Below are 20,236 nucleotides of genomic sequence, written 5' to 3' on the forward strand. Positions count from 1 at the left end.
AGTAAATTCAAGTAAAATACAGACTTTGCTTAGCCCATGCGAATGTGCCGAACAAAACACAGTTGTGTTTTCCTCATGTCATTTCTTTAGGTCCCCTGGTATATTCAGATTTCACCCTCTGTAAGTGTCCTTAAGCAGAACAAACACAACAAAGGCAAACCGTTGTACCACCAAATCATATCTATTTTGTAGTGACATATGGTCACAAAGTATTGCACCGAAACCGTAATCCATATGGGCAGATGGTTCGGCATAACCTAAACTGGTCATCACAGTGTCCTGTTACCTACTTTATGGGAGGTACAGGAACTGAACATCTGGCTGTGCAGATGGATGAAAAGCATACAGCACAAAGAAAATTCATTACAGCCCATCCACCCCATTCCATCCATCTATATGGTCATCTGTGGACCCATATGCTCGGCCAAAAAGTCATGAATTGTGATTTAAATTAAGCGAGAGTTCACATCTACCCTGCTGCTTTGTAGTGTGTCATCCAGCTATAAACAGAGGTGTGTGTGTGTGTGTGTGTGTGTGTGTGTGTGTGTGTGTGTGAGTGTGTGAGTGTGTGAGTGAGTGAGTGAGTGAGTGAGTGAGTGACTCATCCATCGCGAAGTGTCAGACTCCTCAGGCACTTGATGTGTCCAGTTGCCCACCGCATCTCCATGACCATGTTAGCCTGCCTGTGCAAGAGAAGGCTGTTCCTCAGTAGAAGGAAGGGAGGTTGAGAGGTTTTACATAACCCGTTTCAGATAAAGGTTGTGTGCGGCCTAATGATTTGGGGCAAGAGTTCAGTTCACTTCAGTACAGCCAGTCCAGCTACTAAGCCCCATGAGTCAGTGGGATGGTTGGTGCAGTAGTTTATTGTATAGCAGATGTTTTTTATTTCATCAGAATAATGCTGAAGCATGTCTTCTGGCAAGTAAGGCCTAAAGCACTAGTTACCTAATCACAGTAACATGACTATGCACTCACACAGGCCATCTTCGTTCAGGCGGATCATTTTAAGTGCATTTGTGCAGTGGTGAGAATGATTCAGACGTGACATTTCAGCTGGCTGGAATGCATCTGAAATGCTGAAAAAAGAAGCACTACATTTTTTGTATTACACCACACATACTGTTGCGTTTTCATCTCAGGAGTCTGCTAAAATGCAGACCAGTTGAGCTCAGATTTCCCCCTCCTTAAATTATTTCCTCAGCGTGGATGAATTATGTTTGTTTGATGAAATATTCAGTGATCCACACACTCTGTAACCATTTGGTTAAGTTTGCAATATGAGTATTACAATGCAGAACACTGTCAAATATTTTGAGCATCAACGCACTATAATGTTTTTTATTTTTTGCCTCATTGCTGTGCTGCTTCAGGTCCTGCTGAGCCCTGCGAGAGCTAATAAAACTGTTTGCGACTCAGCATGCCTCGCAAAACCCGAGGATGGAGAAATTTCTGCAGAGCCACATGAGACTGCTCACTGTCTGTATCTCCCAAATGCGCCTTGACATGTAATTCCTCTCACCTTGCCACCTCAGGGCTCTGTTAGTTCTGTCAATAAACAGCTCATTTAGCTCAGGGGTCATTTCAAACTTCAAACAACCCAACAACTTTTACCAGTCGACCAAAGGGGTATTTGACTCTTTTTTTTTTTTTTAATTCACCCTTTCTGTTACATGTTTTCCTGTTTTTTACTTTTTCTGTCCCCAGGGGCAATGTACTGTTGACTAAGCAGCCTGTCAGCATCTGTTTTGGCTCGCCTCCATTAGCTTCCTGATTGACTACCGGCACCGGTAGCACATCCCCCACTCCCCGGATTTCTCCATCTCGCCCTCCCCTTAATCTCCCATCCATCGCTCCAAATCAAGGCTCAGGTCACTGTGCCCATGGCCTGCGGGCATCACTCATTATACTGTGAAGTTTCAATTGCCGCCTGACCCCTTGCATCCAATTTCATGGCTGCTCGTGGTGGGCCAGTGCCCCTGCTGCTCGTCTCTGAAACTCTTTAAATGAACCAACCTTTGGCTCAAGGCCGCCACTCATCTCAGCAAGGCGAGAGGGAGATGAATTTAGTTCAAATGAATGTCAAGCCTTGTTATTCTACCTCTTGGTTAATATGGTTTGGGCACTCAAGAGCCCTGGCTTTCCCTTTTCCCTCTCATTCTTATTTCAAACACACTCTCACACAAATTGTGGGGATCGAAACGCTTTAGTGCACTGCTAATAAAAAAATAAACCACCTCTGGCTTTGGAACATGAAAAATCTCAACTTAATCCAGTTGGAACAGTGTTTTCTGGTCACAATTTGTCTCCGGGGGGGGTATTTTGTGTTTCAAGTTGATGAGGAGATACATTTTCAATAATGCACAGCCTTGCTTCGTTGGGGCACTGTATCTCATTCTCAGCGGCTGTTTCTGTGAAATAAACTATAAGCACATCAACTTCCTGCCATGTCTGTAATGCAGAATGATTATCTCTCATGAACAGTCTGTCACATCTCATATTACTCTGTACTCTGTCTTCTGGAATGCTTTATTATGAATATGAATCTAGCGTGCACAAGCCTGATGAGTTATTCTGTGAAGTCTCAGAATGATCATGTGTGATCATTAAACATTAGTCACTTTAACGCAGAACCTTTCAGCAGCAGTTATTTGATAATTTCATCCGTGACATTTTCCAGCTAAGTGATGTTTACCTGCAGTAGCTGTGTGTGTGGGCAGCTTGGCCCTGTTGTTGTGCATTAGTCAGGTTTTTTAAGGTCCAGGCTAGAGGCCACATTCCTTCAGGCCCACTTGCATATTTATAAATTGAAGGCCACCATATGGCATCAGTCGCTCAACGGGGGAGAGAGGTAAAAAGTAAAAGGATCTATGCTGTCCAACTGGCTGTTTCTTTATCTATGTGTCGGTGTATGTGGACATGTAGTGGATGTGAGTCAGGATCAGGATTATTGGGAAACGATATATTGAGCTCTGATGGAGGGTGGGTGCAGCAGAAACATACAAACCACAAATCCAGACAATGTTCACATGAGTCACTGAAGAATGTGTATTAAAGAAATGGTTTGATATTTTAGGAAAAAAGCTTTTTTAACTTTTTTAAGAGTTGGATAAGAAGATTGATACCACTCTCATCTTACACTGTCCCTCAACAGTAAATATCAACATTAACAACATTTGGTAATCAACTGCATGAGTGTCTCATTTAGAAAATGTGTGATCTGTATCATGATTAATCATATTAGGCTATAGCTCGCAAAAACCAAATTTCTTCCATGCATTTACAGATAAAGTAGGAAATAAAAAAATCACACATACAATATCTAGTAAATTAAAAGTATAAAGTAAATATTACCTGACATTAGTTATATTAACCTTCATGTTAGAGTAAAATATCAAGCTAACAATGAGGAAACTAAAGTCGAAATGTCTTAATTCAGTTTATACATCTTCTCCTTTGGTTTTAGCCACCTAACAATGGATGTATTTTCTTGCACCAAATGCATAACTGCAATGCATTGTGGGTGATATCCACCTCTGGAGTGACCATCGTTGTTCACTCACTCTCTCTGCCCTCCAAGGGTCGATATCACCAAGTTCACTTCAGTTTTTCCGATAATTGGAACGACACTTAAGATGGCGGCGGGGATTCCCGCGAGGGCAAGTGCTTAGGGGAAGTGAACCAGGGTATGTTGAACCACTAATGAAATGCAACCCAGGAGGCCAACTGGCACTTCTCCAGCTACCAGTCCACACTCTGTACTTGGTGTGTCTGGGGACTTAAACCAGCAACCCTCCGGTTCCCAAGCCAAGTCCCTACGGACTGAGCTACTGCCGCCCTGCTGCCCCCCTCAGACAGCTAATTTACAAGCAGTAATCTTATCATAGAAAAACTAAACTGACGAATCACCAATCAATAATCACAAAATGGCTATAATAAAAACAATTCTCTGGTCCAACAAGGGCGTTTGGGGAGTAGATAAAGATAAAAGATGCTTGTCAGACTGCAACTGCTAATGTAACTGTGCCAGTATTGGTTTGCCTCGAGCAACACAATATTCAATTGAAACCAAATGCTTACCCATTACTTTGTAAATAATTGTATAGTAGTGCTAAATATTATAACTGTACTGTATTACAGTACTGTTTTTAGCCTTACAATTATGTATAATTAAAAGTAATTTGTTTTGTGTTAAATTAAGTGTGGACATAAAATGGATTGCTGTCACTTACCCGAATCAGCTTTCATTTAATCTGCTGCTGTACTGTAGGTGACAACTTTTCTCTCTCCTGTGTCCACAGCGAGTGAAAACTGCCACGACTTCCACCCCATGTTCTTCACCCATGATCGGTCCTTTGAAGAATTCTTCTGCATCTGCATCCAGCTGCTCAACAAAACCTGGAAGGAGATGAGGGCCACAAGTGAAGACTTCAACAAGGTACACTGCATGTGTGTGTTTTTGGGAGATGGGAGGTTGAGATTAATAAGAATCCTCCCTGTGTCCCATTTCCATGTACGTACTGATTATACAACTAGGTTTTTTTAGTGCATTCACATTGGAAAAGTGACAAAATTAAGTACACTTGATGCCAGTTTGCATCCTAAATTTGTTTGATTTGCGAGTGTTGTTGATGGACTTCTCACAGCTGGTACATATTGTAGAAACAGATGAAACTGCTACAGGAACATGTTTTGATAAGTTTTTAAGTTAGAAATTGTCAGTAGCTTTTCCCAGTTTGATCCATGACAGTTGATTTTTTTACAATTCCCTGTTGATTTGGGACACAGCTCATGTCTTTGACTATATAAAATGTTAAAAGAACTGAACACAGGAAGTTGCAACATTATAAGAAGACTATGACAGCATGAATCTTTGTGCAATCAAAAGTGAGAAATGTTTGACTTTGCTTTCATATTTGATTATTTATTTGTTTATTCCCCAGTGAGCATACAGAAAAATTGTTACAGAGAAGCAGTGCAACAGATGGATATATGTATGATGTATATGTGATAAAATCATGGCAGGCGTATACATTTGAGCTGCTTTGACAGATATACACGGTCGTATCAAACGGAAATTGGTTTCATTAAATTGGTTTTGATAGTTTTGGACAGTTTCCTAATATGGGCTTCAAACTTGAGTTGAGAATCCAAAATGACACCTAGTAGATGATGACACCGAGGACAGAATGAAAGTGAACTTCATACAGAATTATTGCACAGTAGGAATTTTGCCATGCTTCATAAGCTTTCTGTTGTAGAACCTGGCAGGAAGCACAGTCACACAGCTCACTCTTAATTACAGCAGTATTAATCATATCTAAAATTCTATTAGTTATTAGAATGGCATTGCCAAGAGTCCCAAGCAAATAGCATGCCTGATTATTGTACATAGACATGGAAATGTTTTTTTCCTGTTTGCAAAGATGAACATGCTTTAGGCGCTTCTTTTTTAAAGGTGCAGATTAAGGGAACGTCATACACATCTCAGGGGCTTTTTAGAATTAGAATTATTTGTACATTGTTTTTTCATTCTTTCTCGAATATGAAACATTAGCTGCCTCTATTGGCTGAGCCACTGATTAAGCTACTACATCTTCATTTGGAGCTCAGTGGAGTCTGGATGAAGATGAAAAACTTCCTGTAAGCTGGCTAATGTTGAATCGGCCAAACAGGAAATATGAGTGTGTGTGCACTGCCAGACAGTAGTAATATGATAGTAATGAGGTGTTTATGACAGATATTGTATGTTGTGTATTCAATTGGGCATCAGATGTAGCGGTCAACAGATGCCATATCCCTTTTCCCTGATTTGTCAAACAAATTATGATTATCTTATGCTGTCAAATAACAGACTGACACAAGCTACAAGCCACCCTGTGTCCCAAGCTCTGGTCCGAATCATCTGCTCATATTCACTGGCTCACACATAAATAAGCCGGTCCTCACCTCTACATTTGCTCTGCAGCTCAAATATGTCACACTACTGTAAATGGACACATATTGTGCTACATGAAAGTGACACTGTAATCGCTAATTCAGTGAGTGATTGTGAAATGTATTGTTGTTTTGAGACTTTGTACAGTAGTTTGATCTACTGCAGCAGGCCACAAATGAAGAATTACAACATATTGTAGTCAAGATGAAAAACAGAAAGATTTTGTGATCCTCTGTAGCCATTGTTGAATCCATCTACAGTCTATTGAAGTCCTCACCACCATCTGGGACTAAAAAACCTTCACTTCTGAGCATGATTTAATGTTTGGTATTTTTGGTATTATGTTAGGATAATTTGTCACGTCTGATGATCTAAATGGTAATAATTTACTGAAACTTGATTTTTTTAATGATAGAAATGCCGGGAGTGATGCGACCATCTCTAATAGGCTTGGAATGACTACCACCATCTCATGTTAAGCTGTATTTCTAGTTCATTTTGGGGGAGAATTCAACACATGTATCATACACACACATCCTCTTGCAAGCGATCCTATTACCCAATCCCATCCTTCACACTCCTCCCTGGAAGGCAAGAGTCAGTTTCGATTGAGTTGGGATAGATGGTGCTTTCCTTCTCTTTCCCCTCTCCCTCCACGACCTCATCTTTCATCACTCCGTACCTTGGGAGTTTGAAATTCAGCAGCAGCTTGTCGATAGTAAGACTGTTTGGTCTCGAGGGCTTCCTATCAGCTAAATGGTGCGTGCATAGCTCTGCGCTTCCGGCCCCTAATGCTGTGTGTCTCAGTTTTTATCGGTTATGAACTTAGAAACACTGTGGGGACATCAGCCCCTATGATGATGTCTGAAAGTTGTCATTTTGTACCCAATTCTGTCACAAAGAAACAGAGTTGTTTATCTGTAACTGAAACAGTCATTGACTGCACATTTAATAAAATGAAGATGGAGAGGAGGAAGATGGGAAAGCTCAGTTTAAATCCCACTAAACCCTGAGTATTATCATGAGCAAATAAAAATGATAAAATATTAGTAATGACAAAAAGGAGAAATTAGGTTTAAGTTTAAATGCTTTATGGGTTCAGTAAAGTAAGTAATTAAATGACAAGATAAAAGAAAATCACTGATAACTGAACAATTAACACAGGGATACAGGATTGGAACTTGGAAAACTTATTTTTTATTTTACTGTGTCTATAAGGGATAGGAAGATGGAAATACCAGTTTTTGATGAATAATGTCAAAGTTAATACGGATTTGAACAGTAAGTCCTGACTTGCCTAATAATGGATGGTGCAGGCATAACTGTGAACAGAGGCTCGGATCAGTAATACATTATAGTAATGTTGTCCATCTCACTTCAGCTGATTTGAAGCACAGTTATTGTCCTTTTAACTCCAATCAATTGGTCATTTAAACTGGACTATTGAACTTTGTAGTTGAGTTGCCTCGTATTGGGCAATCAGTCATGTAATTGATTACTGGTGTCTCAGTCGACTAAGAAATTGATGGTCTTTTTTTGTGGTGTCTTGATGAAGATTGAGTCTTAAGTAGTAATTACTCATAACTAGAAAATTATAGTCATACTGATATTCACAAATATGCTTTGGTGTTTGGTAGGCAACAATCTGAAAGATTTGTGTTATAATAGTTTGTAACGATAATGTGTAAATGTAATTGCAATGAGGTAATCAATTCCTCATGTACATACAGTATATGAGGATATATCCTCTCTGGGCTGTGTGGAAGGTTAATAAGCTGCCTCAAGGATAATCCTGAGGGCGTCCACTTCAAAACAAGGCTAGTTGTAAAGTTTCCCTGCATTTCTCACAGACACTGCCAGACACTGAGCTTTCTGAGGTGTGGAATACCTAATGTAATGAACTAATGTTCAGGTTTTATCGATATTTGGATGTGCGCGGTGCTGTGGCCTGCAAGTGTGTGAGCATTTCTTAAACGCTGAAGGCTCTCTCAGTCGCTGGCTCTTCATGGCTGACTGAGCATCTTCCCTGCACACAAAGACATGAACCCACACACATAAACTTACATTAATGTATGCTCATTATAGACAAAGGCTTAAATGAAGCTTAAAAACACCATGGCACTGAAGCCCCCCCACCACACACACACACACACAAACAAACACACACACACACACACACACACACACACACACACACACACACCATTGTACAGCCACTACACAGTCTGTCTTGTTTGCTTTCAGAATGTAGTGTTTAGTAAAAGAAGTGGTAGTAGAGAACAAGATGTGTGTGTGTGTGTGTTGTGTGTATGTGTGTGTGTTTAATGGAGGCAAGTCTGATGCTCCCAGGGCACAGCTCCGACCGTCTAGCAACCGTTTCCCTTGTTTCCATAGCAACCTGTGTCCAATTACTGCTGCTGCGCTGCACTACTGTGGCTTTGTTTCGGTAAGATGGAGCCACTTCTCCGCTGTATGTGTACACGCTTGTTTTTATACGAATCAGTGCTTGTGTGCGTTTATCAGAGACTCTTTTTTTTTTTTTTTTTTTTGTACGGCTGCATGTCGTCTCTTCATCGAAACGTCTGAGCTGAGACCTTCTTCTCCTCCTCCACCTCCTCACCAGAGGAAAAAACAGGCTCCATCTCTCTCTGCGCAGGCACTTGGATAAAAAAAAAAATCCCTCACTGATGTAGCGGCTTGCACCACTCACGATACCCCTCCTCCTCCTTCTCCTCCTCTTCTGTTATCCCTCCCTCTCCTCTGTCTAAACCCCCTTTAACACACACTTATCATGTGATGCACTTGCTGCACAACCATTGGCGTCTCTGATCGTGGCGTGTGTCCAATCAGGGCATAAGCCCGGAGATCAACATAAGCGATGCAGAGCAGCCCGGCTGATGCTCTTAGAGGGAGCGAGGAAGGCAGAAAGAAAGGCATACACAAATATCATAGTAGAGTGGACAATTAAATAAGAAACAAGGAGAGTTGGTGTTTTTGTTTTTTATTTAAAGGGAAGATGATTAAAGAAAGAATCAAATAGGAAACCTAAAGGCACAAATAGCCAAGAAAGGAAAAGGCAAAAGAGGAGGTGCACGAGCAGTGTTGACAGACAAGTCTTCCCTTATTGTGGCTAACGCTAAAGCTAACTGTCCACAATCAGCTAGAGCGCTCTTCCAAGGAGCCATCTGCTTCCTCCATCCATCCTTCCATCCATCCTTGTCTCCCGTAAGGCGCTTAACACTCATTCTCTGGCAAAAGCACGAGGATTCACCAGTCACTGTGGAGAGTATCACACCACACTTGGAAACATGGAGGTGACATGTAAGTACTAAAAGAAGGGAAATGAGAAAGATTGAGTGTTTTTTCAATTTGGATGGATGGATGGAGCAAGGGGAGGTAGTAGTAAAAGAGGAAGGAGGACTGTTTGTGTTGTGGAATGCATTGTGGGTGATATGTGCTGTGGAGGAGGAGGGGAGTGAGGATGGAGAGGAGAAGAAAAGGCAGGGATGGTGAAGATGGGACAGGGGCTCAGCGGAAGAGAAAGAGGAGGGACAGATGGGGTGTAGACTCGGCGAGGCGTAAGCAGGTTAGACAAGGACCCAGATCATAGCCTTTTAATTATCTCACACACACACACACACACACACACACACACACACATATATATATTACATTTACACCCTCACCAATGCACACCCACATTTACATGCATGTGTGCACACACCTACCCACAAATACACTCCAGGCATCATCTGTATTCCAGTGTACAGTGTGTGTGCATGTGGGGGTTGGGCTTTGTTGTTGTGAATGAGATTACTCCACATCACCAACACCCACTGTTTGTCACCAGAGGAATTTGATGCCACTACTAGTGATCTCCTCCACACTGTCTCGGACTACATTGGATGTGCTTCAACCAGTGTTTTAGCCAGAGGGGTTTGACACAGGATTACAGTGGGTCAGCCCCAGATTGTAGAGCAGGAGTCTGTGAAATACTGCCAGAACCTGATTTCATTTGTTTTGGACAATACACTGTACAAATGTATCCACTGTGCTTTTAGGCTTGGCTTTGATTGAAGGAACTATGGCTACATCCACAGTACTGTGTTTTCATTTTAAACCGGCGTTTCAGAACTAATCTCCGTCCATACTTGCACGCCTGAAAATGCATATCTCATTCATTCACTAGGCATGCGCATGTCGGTAAGGCTAATATTGCTGCTGGACACGGAAATTGTCACAAATCGGTCTAATAATAGCTTACTCTTGCACATGCAGTAGTACCATTACAAAATGCACAATTTAACTGCACAACAGCTGCAAGCATAGGCAACAATGTCAGAAACGGCTGTATTTTGTTATCCGTGTTAAATTAACCACCGGAAAATGGTCACGTGATAGGGGCATGACGAATCAGGGAAGGACACGTCCTGACTGATAAGACCCAATCAGGGAGTGAATGTAGGTGTCTGCGTCATTGTTTCCAAAGGTAGTCACAGAGTTTTCAAACTAAAACGCGGTCAGCAGCTTTTCCAAATGTGTCCGTTTTAGAGGCTCGGAAACACCAGAGTAGTGTGGACGTGAGGCGTAAATGTAGCAAAAATATATGCGTTTTTAAATAAGAATGTAGTGGTGTGAATGTAGCCTATGTTTTGGCTACTGGGTGTATAATCTATTGAATTGTGCTGAATTTTTAAGTAGATGAATTAATCAGTTGATTGACAAAAGATTATTTTTCAGCAATTTTGTTAAGTGCTGAATCATTGGTCATTGGTCTTGAAAATGTGCCACACATTTGCATGTTCCAGCTTCTCTAATGCATAGATTTCTTTTCATTGCATTAAATTTACAAGAATATAAAAATTTTAAAAAGTTAACATGGGCTTTGGAAATTGTGAAGGCCGTTTTTCACAGTTTTCTGACATTTTATAAACCAATAATTGATTCATCTAAAAAAAACAAAAAACTTTAGCTTATTAACCGTATCCCCCAGAGTTAGATAAGTCCATACATACCCTTCTCATCTCTGTGCGTGTCGTAACTCTGTCTGGTGCCCCCAGGTTGGCTAGGCGCTAGTTGATTTGCACAGATCCTTGAGGTATTCATACCAGCTTACTGCTCTCAATAGAAGCAACCTTTTCCTTTTATGTAAGATAAAGCAGGCATAGCAGATAACAAGGTCAACATTAACGATAAATAGTCCGTGAACTATATTCTCAGAAGGTGAAGCACTGCTACTTGGGCGGAGTGATCAGCGCAACACCTGAAAAGCACCGTTGTTACTCTCTGCTCCTCACCATGGGGCTTCTCGTGTGTGCAAATCACTCCGCCAAAGTAGCAGAAGTAGCAGTGCTTCGCCTTCTGAGAATATAGTTCCCGGTATGTATACGGTTAGAAGATGGCTGTCTCATGTGACCTTGTTGTTTGTACACGCTGTGACTATACAAATCACAATATGTAAATAGGAAAATGTTGGCGTTATTTTGTAACTTATTGGGAGCAGTGGGCTAGTTGGAGCCGGTTACCTCCAGGATCTGTGCTAAACTAGGCTGGCAGTGGGTGCGCCAGACAGAGTTATGACACGCATGGAGATGAGAAGGGTATGTATGGACTTATCTAAATCTGGGGGATACGGTGAATAAGTTAAAGTCCCAATAAGTCGACGTGTTCCTTTAAGCTCAGCTCACTCATTAATATATCTCATTTGTTTTAGTGGTAAAAAACCAAAGTGTAAAAGTAACCCGTTTTGGTTTTACTGGAGTGCTGGACTATTTCTTGGCAGGGCCAGGTCAGATGTTAACATTCTTTATGCTAAACTAACTGTGTCCTCGCTGTAGTGTATTTTCCAAAATGTGGAACTATTCCTTTAATCAACACTAAAAAATAAACATCAGCTGCAGCCCTGTTAATGATACTGTTCTCTAAATAGCGAGCCAAGTTCAATCACTAAGAAAACCCATTGCTGTCTGTATAACTCTATGTACGGTGTCCTGTAAAAGTGCCCTTGAGCAAGAGTTCTTGAACCAAGTCACCCATTCTTTAGAGTAAGCCATGGACGAGCACTTCAGTTAAATAAACCAAGCAATGCCTTTTTTTTTTTTATCGGGGTTTGACATTTCTGCTCTGGCCTGAGGTGACGGAGGAGAGTAGATAATCTGCTTTGTTCAACCATGTTGAAGACTGACCTGTCCTGCAGTATGTGGGATTATTCAAATGGCAATGCTCAAAAGCCCCAGCAGCAGCAACAAATTCCTTGTATGTGTTAAAAAACGTACTTGGAAATAAAACGCTTTCTGATTCTGATTCTGAAATGAGTGCTGGTGTGTCCAGTCAAAACAAAGGGATGGGACAATGATAACGTGAGTGCATGTGCCAAAGGTTATGATCGGATGCCCTGTTTTGGATTCCAAGAAGCAGCTTGGGACAGTTGGTGTAAGTGCTGCACACGCTGCCATATGCCAACCACTGTGACTGCTGCTGTCAAGCTTTGCATGAAGCGGTACATTTATGACTCGTATCAGGACACAGTAAACCAGCCCCTCCCCCACTCCTCTCCTCTCCTGTAATGAGACCCGCTGTTTTCTTATCCCATACTGGTTTAATTTACCTCTACAACACTCTAGATCTTTATTTACCCGTTTCCCTCCCTCTATTCCTTTTTGTCTTTCTCTCCTTCCTGTGGTTTCTTTTCCTCCTCCTCATTCTTGTCTCTCGACCCCCCCTCCACCTCTATTGTTGAATTCAGACAGGCTATTTATATCTTTCTGCCTGGCTGCCTCACCTCCCACTCCCTTAACAAGGTTTGCTTTATTGTTTTTGCACGTGTGTATGCGCACTCGGACAGTGCGTGAATGTGTGTTTGGTGCATGCTTCGCAACAAATCTGAGTCCTTGTAGGGGTGTGTATGTTTTTATGTGTATTATTTACGAGTTTGTTTTTGTTTGTATGTTTTTTTATTTTTTGAGTGCGTAGCAAGAGCAGTGTAAATGCCGAGCTTTGTGTCTGGGACTTGTTTCTTTTTGTGCGTTCACGAGTGTGCGTTTTATGTGTGCCTGGAGGGGGGGCATCTCTGATCTCAGGCAGTGTTGGCCCACTCACAGTGCAGAAGCTAATCAGACCAGAGAGATCATCAGCCATTAGCATCAAACCATCATGTTGCATGAGCAGAGATGCAGAGCTAACATTTTGTTTTGTTGTGTCACGATAATGATACTATCATCTCATCTTCACAGCAACTCACTGGAAATCAGCAGGATAAAAGACGAATAAAATCAAGTTTTCTTTTCTTTTGATTTAGTTTTTTATTTCTCTATTCATTTATTTACATCTGTTTGTATATTAACTGAGTGTGCATTTCTGTGATACAAATGTGTGTGTAATCATTTTTGTGCACAGCTGTCTATGCACAGTATATACTTTAGATTCCTTGCAGACAATTAAGTCTCCACAAAGGCTCTTGTGTGTCTTTTTGTGGTTATGTGCTGGAATATGGCTGCTGTAGGCCTCATCATTGGCATCACCTGATAATCTAGTTTGGATGTATCATTGGTTGAATTTGAGTTTAATTTGAGGCACTTCATCTGTCAGTGTGAGGGTGATGAAGCATGTGTGGAAGATATCTGGCACTCAGTAGTTTTCTGTCTCGGTGTCATGGTGTTTCGATAGTCTACCTTCCTTTACACAGCAGCAAAAAGGCAAGGGGTTGGCTGGGTCAAAGCAACACTGGCATAATTTAATTACTCTGTGTCAGACCAAACACGTGAAAGCGAGAGGTATTGGGCAGAATGAAGAGCAGCACATAATTATGCAAAGCAGCTAACTAGCACCATATCTAGTGTATGCCAAATCAATCCCTGGTTTCTGTTGCATGTGGAAATCAGCAAATTTGCAGCAAAACCTCATGGAAAATCTGCGTAGTGTCCACTGCTATGGCTTGTGCAGCTCTCTCCACTCTTTGCAATGTCAAACATTTGGTTTGAAGGACCGGTAATTGGCATAAATGGCATTATTGGTAGATAGACTGTAGGATAGGGATCATCCCTGATATTCGTTATTATATGAGATATAATGAAATAATACCTGTTTTGATGTCCTTGTATGGATGTTTAATCACAACTAATTTACTCATGCCTCTGGGGCAATTAATGCAGAATGTTCATATTTCCTGCAACAACCGTGGCATAATAAAACACTCATAAATTCAAAGCTGTGCACAAGCCAAGGTCAGCACTTGGCTTTCATCAGCATTTCTTGATGCACAGTAAGTGGCGATTTCCCAGGCGACTTCTATGACTCCAGTCATCCATATGGACTGTGCCACACCTCACATGGAGCCGGTTGTTGAAAAAGAGCTCCTCTGACAGTTTATCTGGGCATGCAGTGCTAGCACTCTAAATATGGCAACAACAGCTAGCAGCAACAGCCTTCATCACTCATGCGGAAGGAAGAATAGGATTGATGAAGGGTGGTCTCCAGGTGTGTGTGTGTGTGTGTGTGTGTGTGTGTGTGTGTGTGTGTGTGTGTGTGTGTGTGTGTGTGTGTGTGTGTGTGTGTGTGTGTGTGTGTGTGTGTGTGTGTGTGTGTGTGTGTGTGTGTGTGTGTGTGTGTGTGTGTGCATGGAAATATTGGGAATTTACGTGGCATAGTCGCTAGTATTTTTAGTTTTGCGTGTGTTGGTGATTGTTCATACTGTATAATGCATGTAACAGAAGGAATGAATTAGAAGGTGTGCAGTATAAGTGTGTATATTGAGAGAGTGTGCCTACAGTACAGTATGTGCTGTTCCCTGTGGTGCAGTAATGCTGTCAAACAGGTCCCTAAGGCATTCACTAAGAGAGAAAAGAGCTGCTTTTCACTCCGCTTTAAAGTCACATTTACCCTGTCCCTTTCCCCTCTATTTTATTTTATTGAAATACCCAGATACAGTGACTCCTTACATTCCAGCCGTGGGGGGTAGATACATAATTGAAATTTTAATGGAGGAAAGTAGTGCCTTTCCACTTAGTTGCTCTCTGCAGACTTGACATAGAGCCATGACAGGGTTGTTAGGAGAGTCTTAACAAGAAAAGCTGAATATACTAAATATAATCTATGAATCTGTCTGCAGCATTCACATCTTGTTCTTCACCCTTTATGAAATGTAACTCTGCCTGTCTGTTGTTTGGCATTTTATACAATACATCAAGCAGTGTAAGGCTGCCGCCACATATATGTCTGAATTACAGAATAGAAGAAGAATAGAATTACAAAGATTTAGCATTATTCTGTGAAAGGTCATTACTAGGGTTGCAACTAACTAACTTAACATTATTTTCATCATTGATTAGTTAGACATTTTGTCAAAAAAATGCCATAAACTAATAAAATATGCCCAGTATATTTGTTCCCATTGTCCATGGTGATGTTTCAAATTACTTATCTTGTTAAACCAACAGTCCAAAACCCAAATATATGAAGTTTACAATAGTATTACATGGAGAAAAAAAGCCAGTGCTCACATTTTAGAAGCTAACCAGCAAATTTAGCAGATTAATCATTTAATCGACTAATGAATCGACCTCTAGTCATTATGTACGCATGGCTTAGATTCTAAAGCAATGCCAATGACAGCCAACAGTTGTTGTCAACAATCTCTTATGCTGCCTGTTGTGTGACCCTTATTAATTTGATCACATATGACAATCCCTATCCTGGCTGATGGCAGTATTCCCATCCACATGGGGATGAAGGTTGTCCCATGTTGTCACCTTTACGTCATCTAAAATGTTTCTGTAACACCGGCGACAGCTGACACACAGAGCAGCATGGACTGTTGTTTCAGAACAAACTTTTTGTAGCCCAACTGGGAAGCCTTTGAAGCATTACACTGTGTTGTGACCAAAGCAAAACCGTAGTGTGTGTGCGGTCTGTCAGACGGAGATCTGTGTTTTGTTGTGCCTCCCCAAACGTCCTCTGACACAGACCGTGCGGCTGACAGAGAGCGAAAACCGACACAGTCGGCATTGTTGGCATAGATTAGTGTCACTATCATTTCAAAAACAGAAACCAGAAGTAAACAATATCTGTTGCCTACATAGTGAATGGACTAACAGGGCTTGTCCTAAACCTGTCAATACTTAATTTTGATCCAGTGTAGAGTCTGGTAGCTATACTCCTGCTTAAAAGCCCAATTGTTTTTAAAGTATAGAATATAAAATTATTTAACAGTGACAACGGCAGCTTTGCCCTCTGTTTAGTAGTCGAGCCATGAATCTTCAACCACTGCTTCTTAGAACTCCTGTCAGCTTCTAATACATATTTTTTGCATCTTTATTCAATGCATTTTCATCCGCTTCTAAATTTAATACAACCCGTAGCAGCACTCCTCTCACTGTACGATAAGAGACAGGCCTCCTTTCATGTCCATCTCTGTGGCATTGTTTTATGTTTAATGGTCATCTTTGAAGGAGATCATTATTAATTGAATATGGTGGCAGAGAGGGAGAATGTAATTACCATTTCAATAACAGGAACATGGGTTCCCTGAATTCTCTTTTTTCTGCTGCTTATCAAAAAAACAAAACAGGCACTCTGAAGTGAACGTGTGTGTGTGTGTGCTCTTACATTTGTGTGACTGCTTCCTTTTGTGTGTGGGTAAGCATGTTTTGTCTACATGCACACCAAAGTGCCTCTCCAGCACAATCTCCAGATTTCCCCACCCAGGTTTGAGTGGCGGGTGAGCATTTGATTGACAGCTGGTAAATGATGTCATTAGCATCCTCTTAGGTAAATGGAGCAGCGGCGACAGTCGATCGGTCGGTGAGGAAGGACGGTAATTTGTTACCGTTGATGCGTTGTCAATGATGGATGGCGGGGCGACTTCAGGAAAGAGGAACTGCCCAACTGTCCCATTTGAGGAGAGAGACTGAAAGGAAGAGAGTAGAAGAGTGAGGATGGAGGAGTGTGGAAGACGAGTCTGTGTGGCCAGCTCTTCATTACTTGTACTAGACGGCTCACGGGACAGTGTTTAATTACTTTTACTGACACTTGCTCTGCTGCCTAACTTCCCTTCTAACGAGCTACAAGAAAGAATGATGGCCTGTTGTCTGGAAGAGATTAGGGAGTGTGAGCGGAAATGTAGACAATAGCTCGGACAATGAACAATTCTGCACTTATCACCCAGAGTGCAGCAAAGATGACTGCAGTACAAAACTGAGCCTAAATATATCCCGAGTGAGCTCAGCCTGCAAAGTTTGTTCCAGCGCTGACGTCATCTCACCTCTACCAAGGTGCTCTCTGAGCAATCAGCAGATGAAAAAAAGGAAGAACATAAAATATTCATAATGCCCCTCCACCCTGTTGTGAAAGGACCATGTGTTCGTATTAAATGTGATGAATATCCGTGGTGTTAATTAGCATGAGTGCAGCCACATGGGCCAACAGAATTGTTTTACTGTCAGAGATATGACTCTAAACAAGGCATATTAATGAACATTCTCCTGGGACGGCTCTGCCAAAACACCAGCGCTGGAAAGCAAGCGGCAGGTGACAATCAGATCTGCGTTAAAAAGTTACCAGTTATATGATTTCAGGGGATCAAATTGGTGTTTTGGGGGACTGCAAATGGTTTTCAAAGCTCTCTTTTTGTTTTACAATTTTCTTTATTTTTCAAAAGCTTCTTAAGGGAAAATGTTCCTTCTAGACACACTGACAGACCATTTGTAATCCTAATAGGAAAATTAATTAATTTAAGGCTTAATTATCAGGACTATAGGAGTGTGTATGTATGGAAATGTATGATAGGCAACTCGGTGAAGTTGTCATTAAAAGTAGTGGACAGGAGTGATGAATCTCTCGTAGCATGATTGGAAGCTGTGGCTTCATCCATTTGTCTGCTCATTTTTCAGCTCAAACAGGAGGATGGGAGGCTGAGTGTCGGTGCTGGGGGTTGTAAATCTGCTGTTAGTTGGACACCTGTTTCTCCCCATGACAATATGGCATACACATTACAGGGAGAATACAGAAAACCGCCTTACGTGGAGATAACACCCAGCGGTGAGAGTTAACATAAATATGTTCCACGCCGTTTCAGCTGAGGGAGGAATGGACAGCTGTCTTTATGAATGGCTAAACTGATAGAAGGATGGAAAGGGACAGACACATGAATAAAAAAATTAAAACCTTCCTAGAACTGGCTACCACAAGCCTACATTTTAGCTCAGAGTCTGCACGTAGTCACCAAAAACAGGTCTTGACCCATGGGGAGGGGGAAGTGTCGACCCTCGCTCTCTTGTGGTCTTCTGTGACCTGTACACGCTGGTTTCCAAATTATTTTATGAGGTTAATATTCTGCACACAGGGCCAAGAGCAGTGCTTCTTTTTTAAACAACCGAGATTTAAACAACCAAGATCATGATCTTAACTTTTGTCTGCTTCTGTCGAAGTGGATATTAAGGATGTACTTGTGCTGAGACATTGATGTTCTGCATCAACTTTAATGCCAGTTAGATTTGGATGACACGAGAGAAGACCTCATTTGCACAGATGTGGGTCTGTGTCTGAGCTTTGCAGGTAAATCAGACTGTGTGTGTCACGCAGAGTCAAAATCTAGACGGCAAGTGATTATTGAAATACATCAACTGGAGGATTGGAATGGTTTGTCATATCTGGTCACTAATATTTACAAAAGCGCATTTCAAAGCTCAGCTGGCAAAAAAGCCACGTTTGCTTTTCTAAATAACTCTTTGACCAAACGTCCTCTTTTCTGTTGCTGTTGTCGTGTGTGTGTTTTTTTTCAAGGTCAATTTGTTGACTGTTTGTTAGAAAATACACTGTGATTACCGCCTCTGAACATATTTGCATTCCAAAAGATAATCCCTGGATTAAATTGTGTAATCAGTGAGAAAATTACTTTTTTTCTAGCATTTTTTTGTGGTGGGAGTTGAACGTTACCTTCAGGGCTTATCAGATATAGAATGAGAAATGGGTTAATTCCTTTTTGTGGCACCCTCACTGTAAAGCGTCAGCGTTTCATAAAGGGGACCAGACCACATCTTAATGTATTTTTTTACACAGCGAATGCAGTGCTGTTTCAAGAGGATTATCCTCGATCGCCTTTGTCGTCTTGGGTCTTTGGTGCCGGGTGGAGGTTTGTGCTGTTCATATTTCATTTTTGGCAGCTCCAATCTATTTGTAATGCTCTCACCCCTGGCTTAGTCTGACTAGTGTGAATTCAGAGGTTAGCAAGTTGATGAGTAATCGCCTTTCAGTAAATGCAAACAGTGAAAATAGTATTACATAAGACTATGTTTGGGATTTTGGCTCACTGGGTTTTGGCATGGTTGTTAAGGTCGAGGAGCCCAGATGAAACCGAATAGTACAGAACAGGAGAAAAGGAAAGTACAAAAACCTTTACTTCTGAGTAAATACATGACACGCAAAACTCACCCTTAACTGTTATTGTCTGTCGTTGTAATAGAGTTGATGCATTGTGAGGAAGTGTTTGCAGAGGCTGGAAATACTTGTGTGTCCTCAAGCATTTGATCATCAAGGCACACAGAGAAAAGAGAAATACAATAGAGTGAAACCAAATGGAAGAGAAGACGGTCTATTTCTTTCTGTCACCTCAGTATGATCTGATCCAGTGATTCGGCATCTGCAGGCCCAGAGCTGGCTGCTAACAAGGCTGATCCATAATCAGGGCTGCTTGTCACATCTACCATCACATTGTCTGCATTAACTGGAACAGCGCTGATCAACCTGGCTAGAGAAATGGTATGGAGTCAAGTTTATTTTTACAGCCAAATATCACGTATAGTGCCTCAGCAGGATTTACAGGCCCACATCTTTCCGAGCTGTGTAAGATTCTCTGTTTTGAAGGGAAACCACTGTTGCAGGTGATGTTCTGTTGTGTTTGAACAATTTCAGCACATTAGGAATGATGTTTGCTACCAAGTCCCTTGTGTGTGGGATGAATACCTTCACAAATAAAGAATCCATCATTGAGTTATATTAGTGTTCCAATTATAGTTATGCAGACCGCAAATCAGATTGTCAGAGTGCAAAGCTAAATGGAAGCAGCTGTCACTTAAGCTTAGGATTCATTTTCCAAAGGCTTGTGTATGTGCGGGAGGTTGAGGAGATTTTATACTTTGATAAGAATTGGTGCTTTATTAACTGTAAAAATCAGTGTCATAAAGTAGCTCAAACTGGGGTTTAATTCCATTCCACATCTTAATGAGTCATATCGAGTGTACAGGGCTCAAAGCTAAAATATGAAAACAATATTAGTGCAAGTCATTCAAGCCACAATCTATTGATTTA

The 20,236-nt window shown here is 41.3% G+C and overlaps 1 protein-coding gene across 5 annotated transcripts in view; it reads left to right on the forward strand.

Annotated features, from left to right (window-relative positions):
* The window catches only part of elmo1 (engulfment and cell motility 1 (ced-12 homolog, C. elegans)), a 110,744-nt gene that overhangs the window by 76,830 nt on the left and 13,678 nt on the right, over window positions 1-20,236 (forward strand). For 4 of the 5 annotated variants that reach the window (XM_039819819.1, XM_039819820.1, XM_039819821.1 and 1 more), the window contains one exon: window positions 4,299-4,435. In XM_039819819.1, coding sequence (XP_039675753.1) covers window positions 4,299-4,435 — 137 coding nt within the window. Of the gene's footprint in view, window positions 1-4,298; window positions 4,436-8,815; window positions 9,257-20,236 lie in introns of those variants that run through there. The other variant, XM_039819823.1, reaches the window with a different exon arrangement.

The sequence above is a fragment of the Perca fluviatilis genome, chromosome 13, assembly GCF_010015445.1.
Source record: "Perca fluviatilis chromosome 13, GENO_Pfluv_1.0, whole genome shotgun sequence".
Lineage (NCBI taxonomy): Eukaryota > Metazoa > Chordata > Actinopteri > Perciformes > Percidae > Perca > Perca fluviatilis.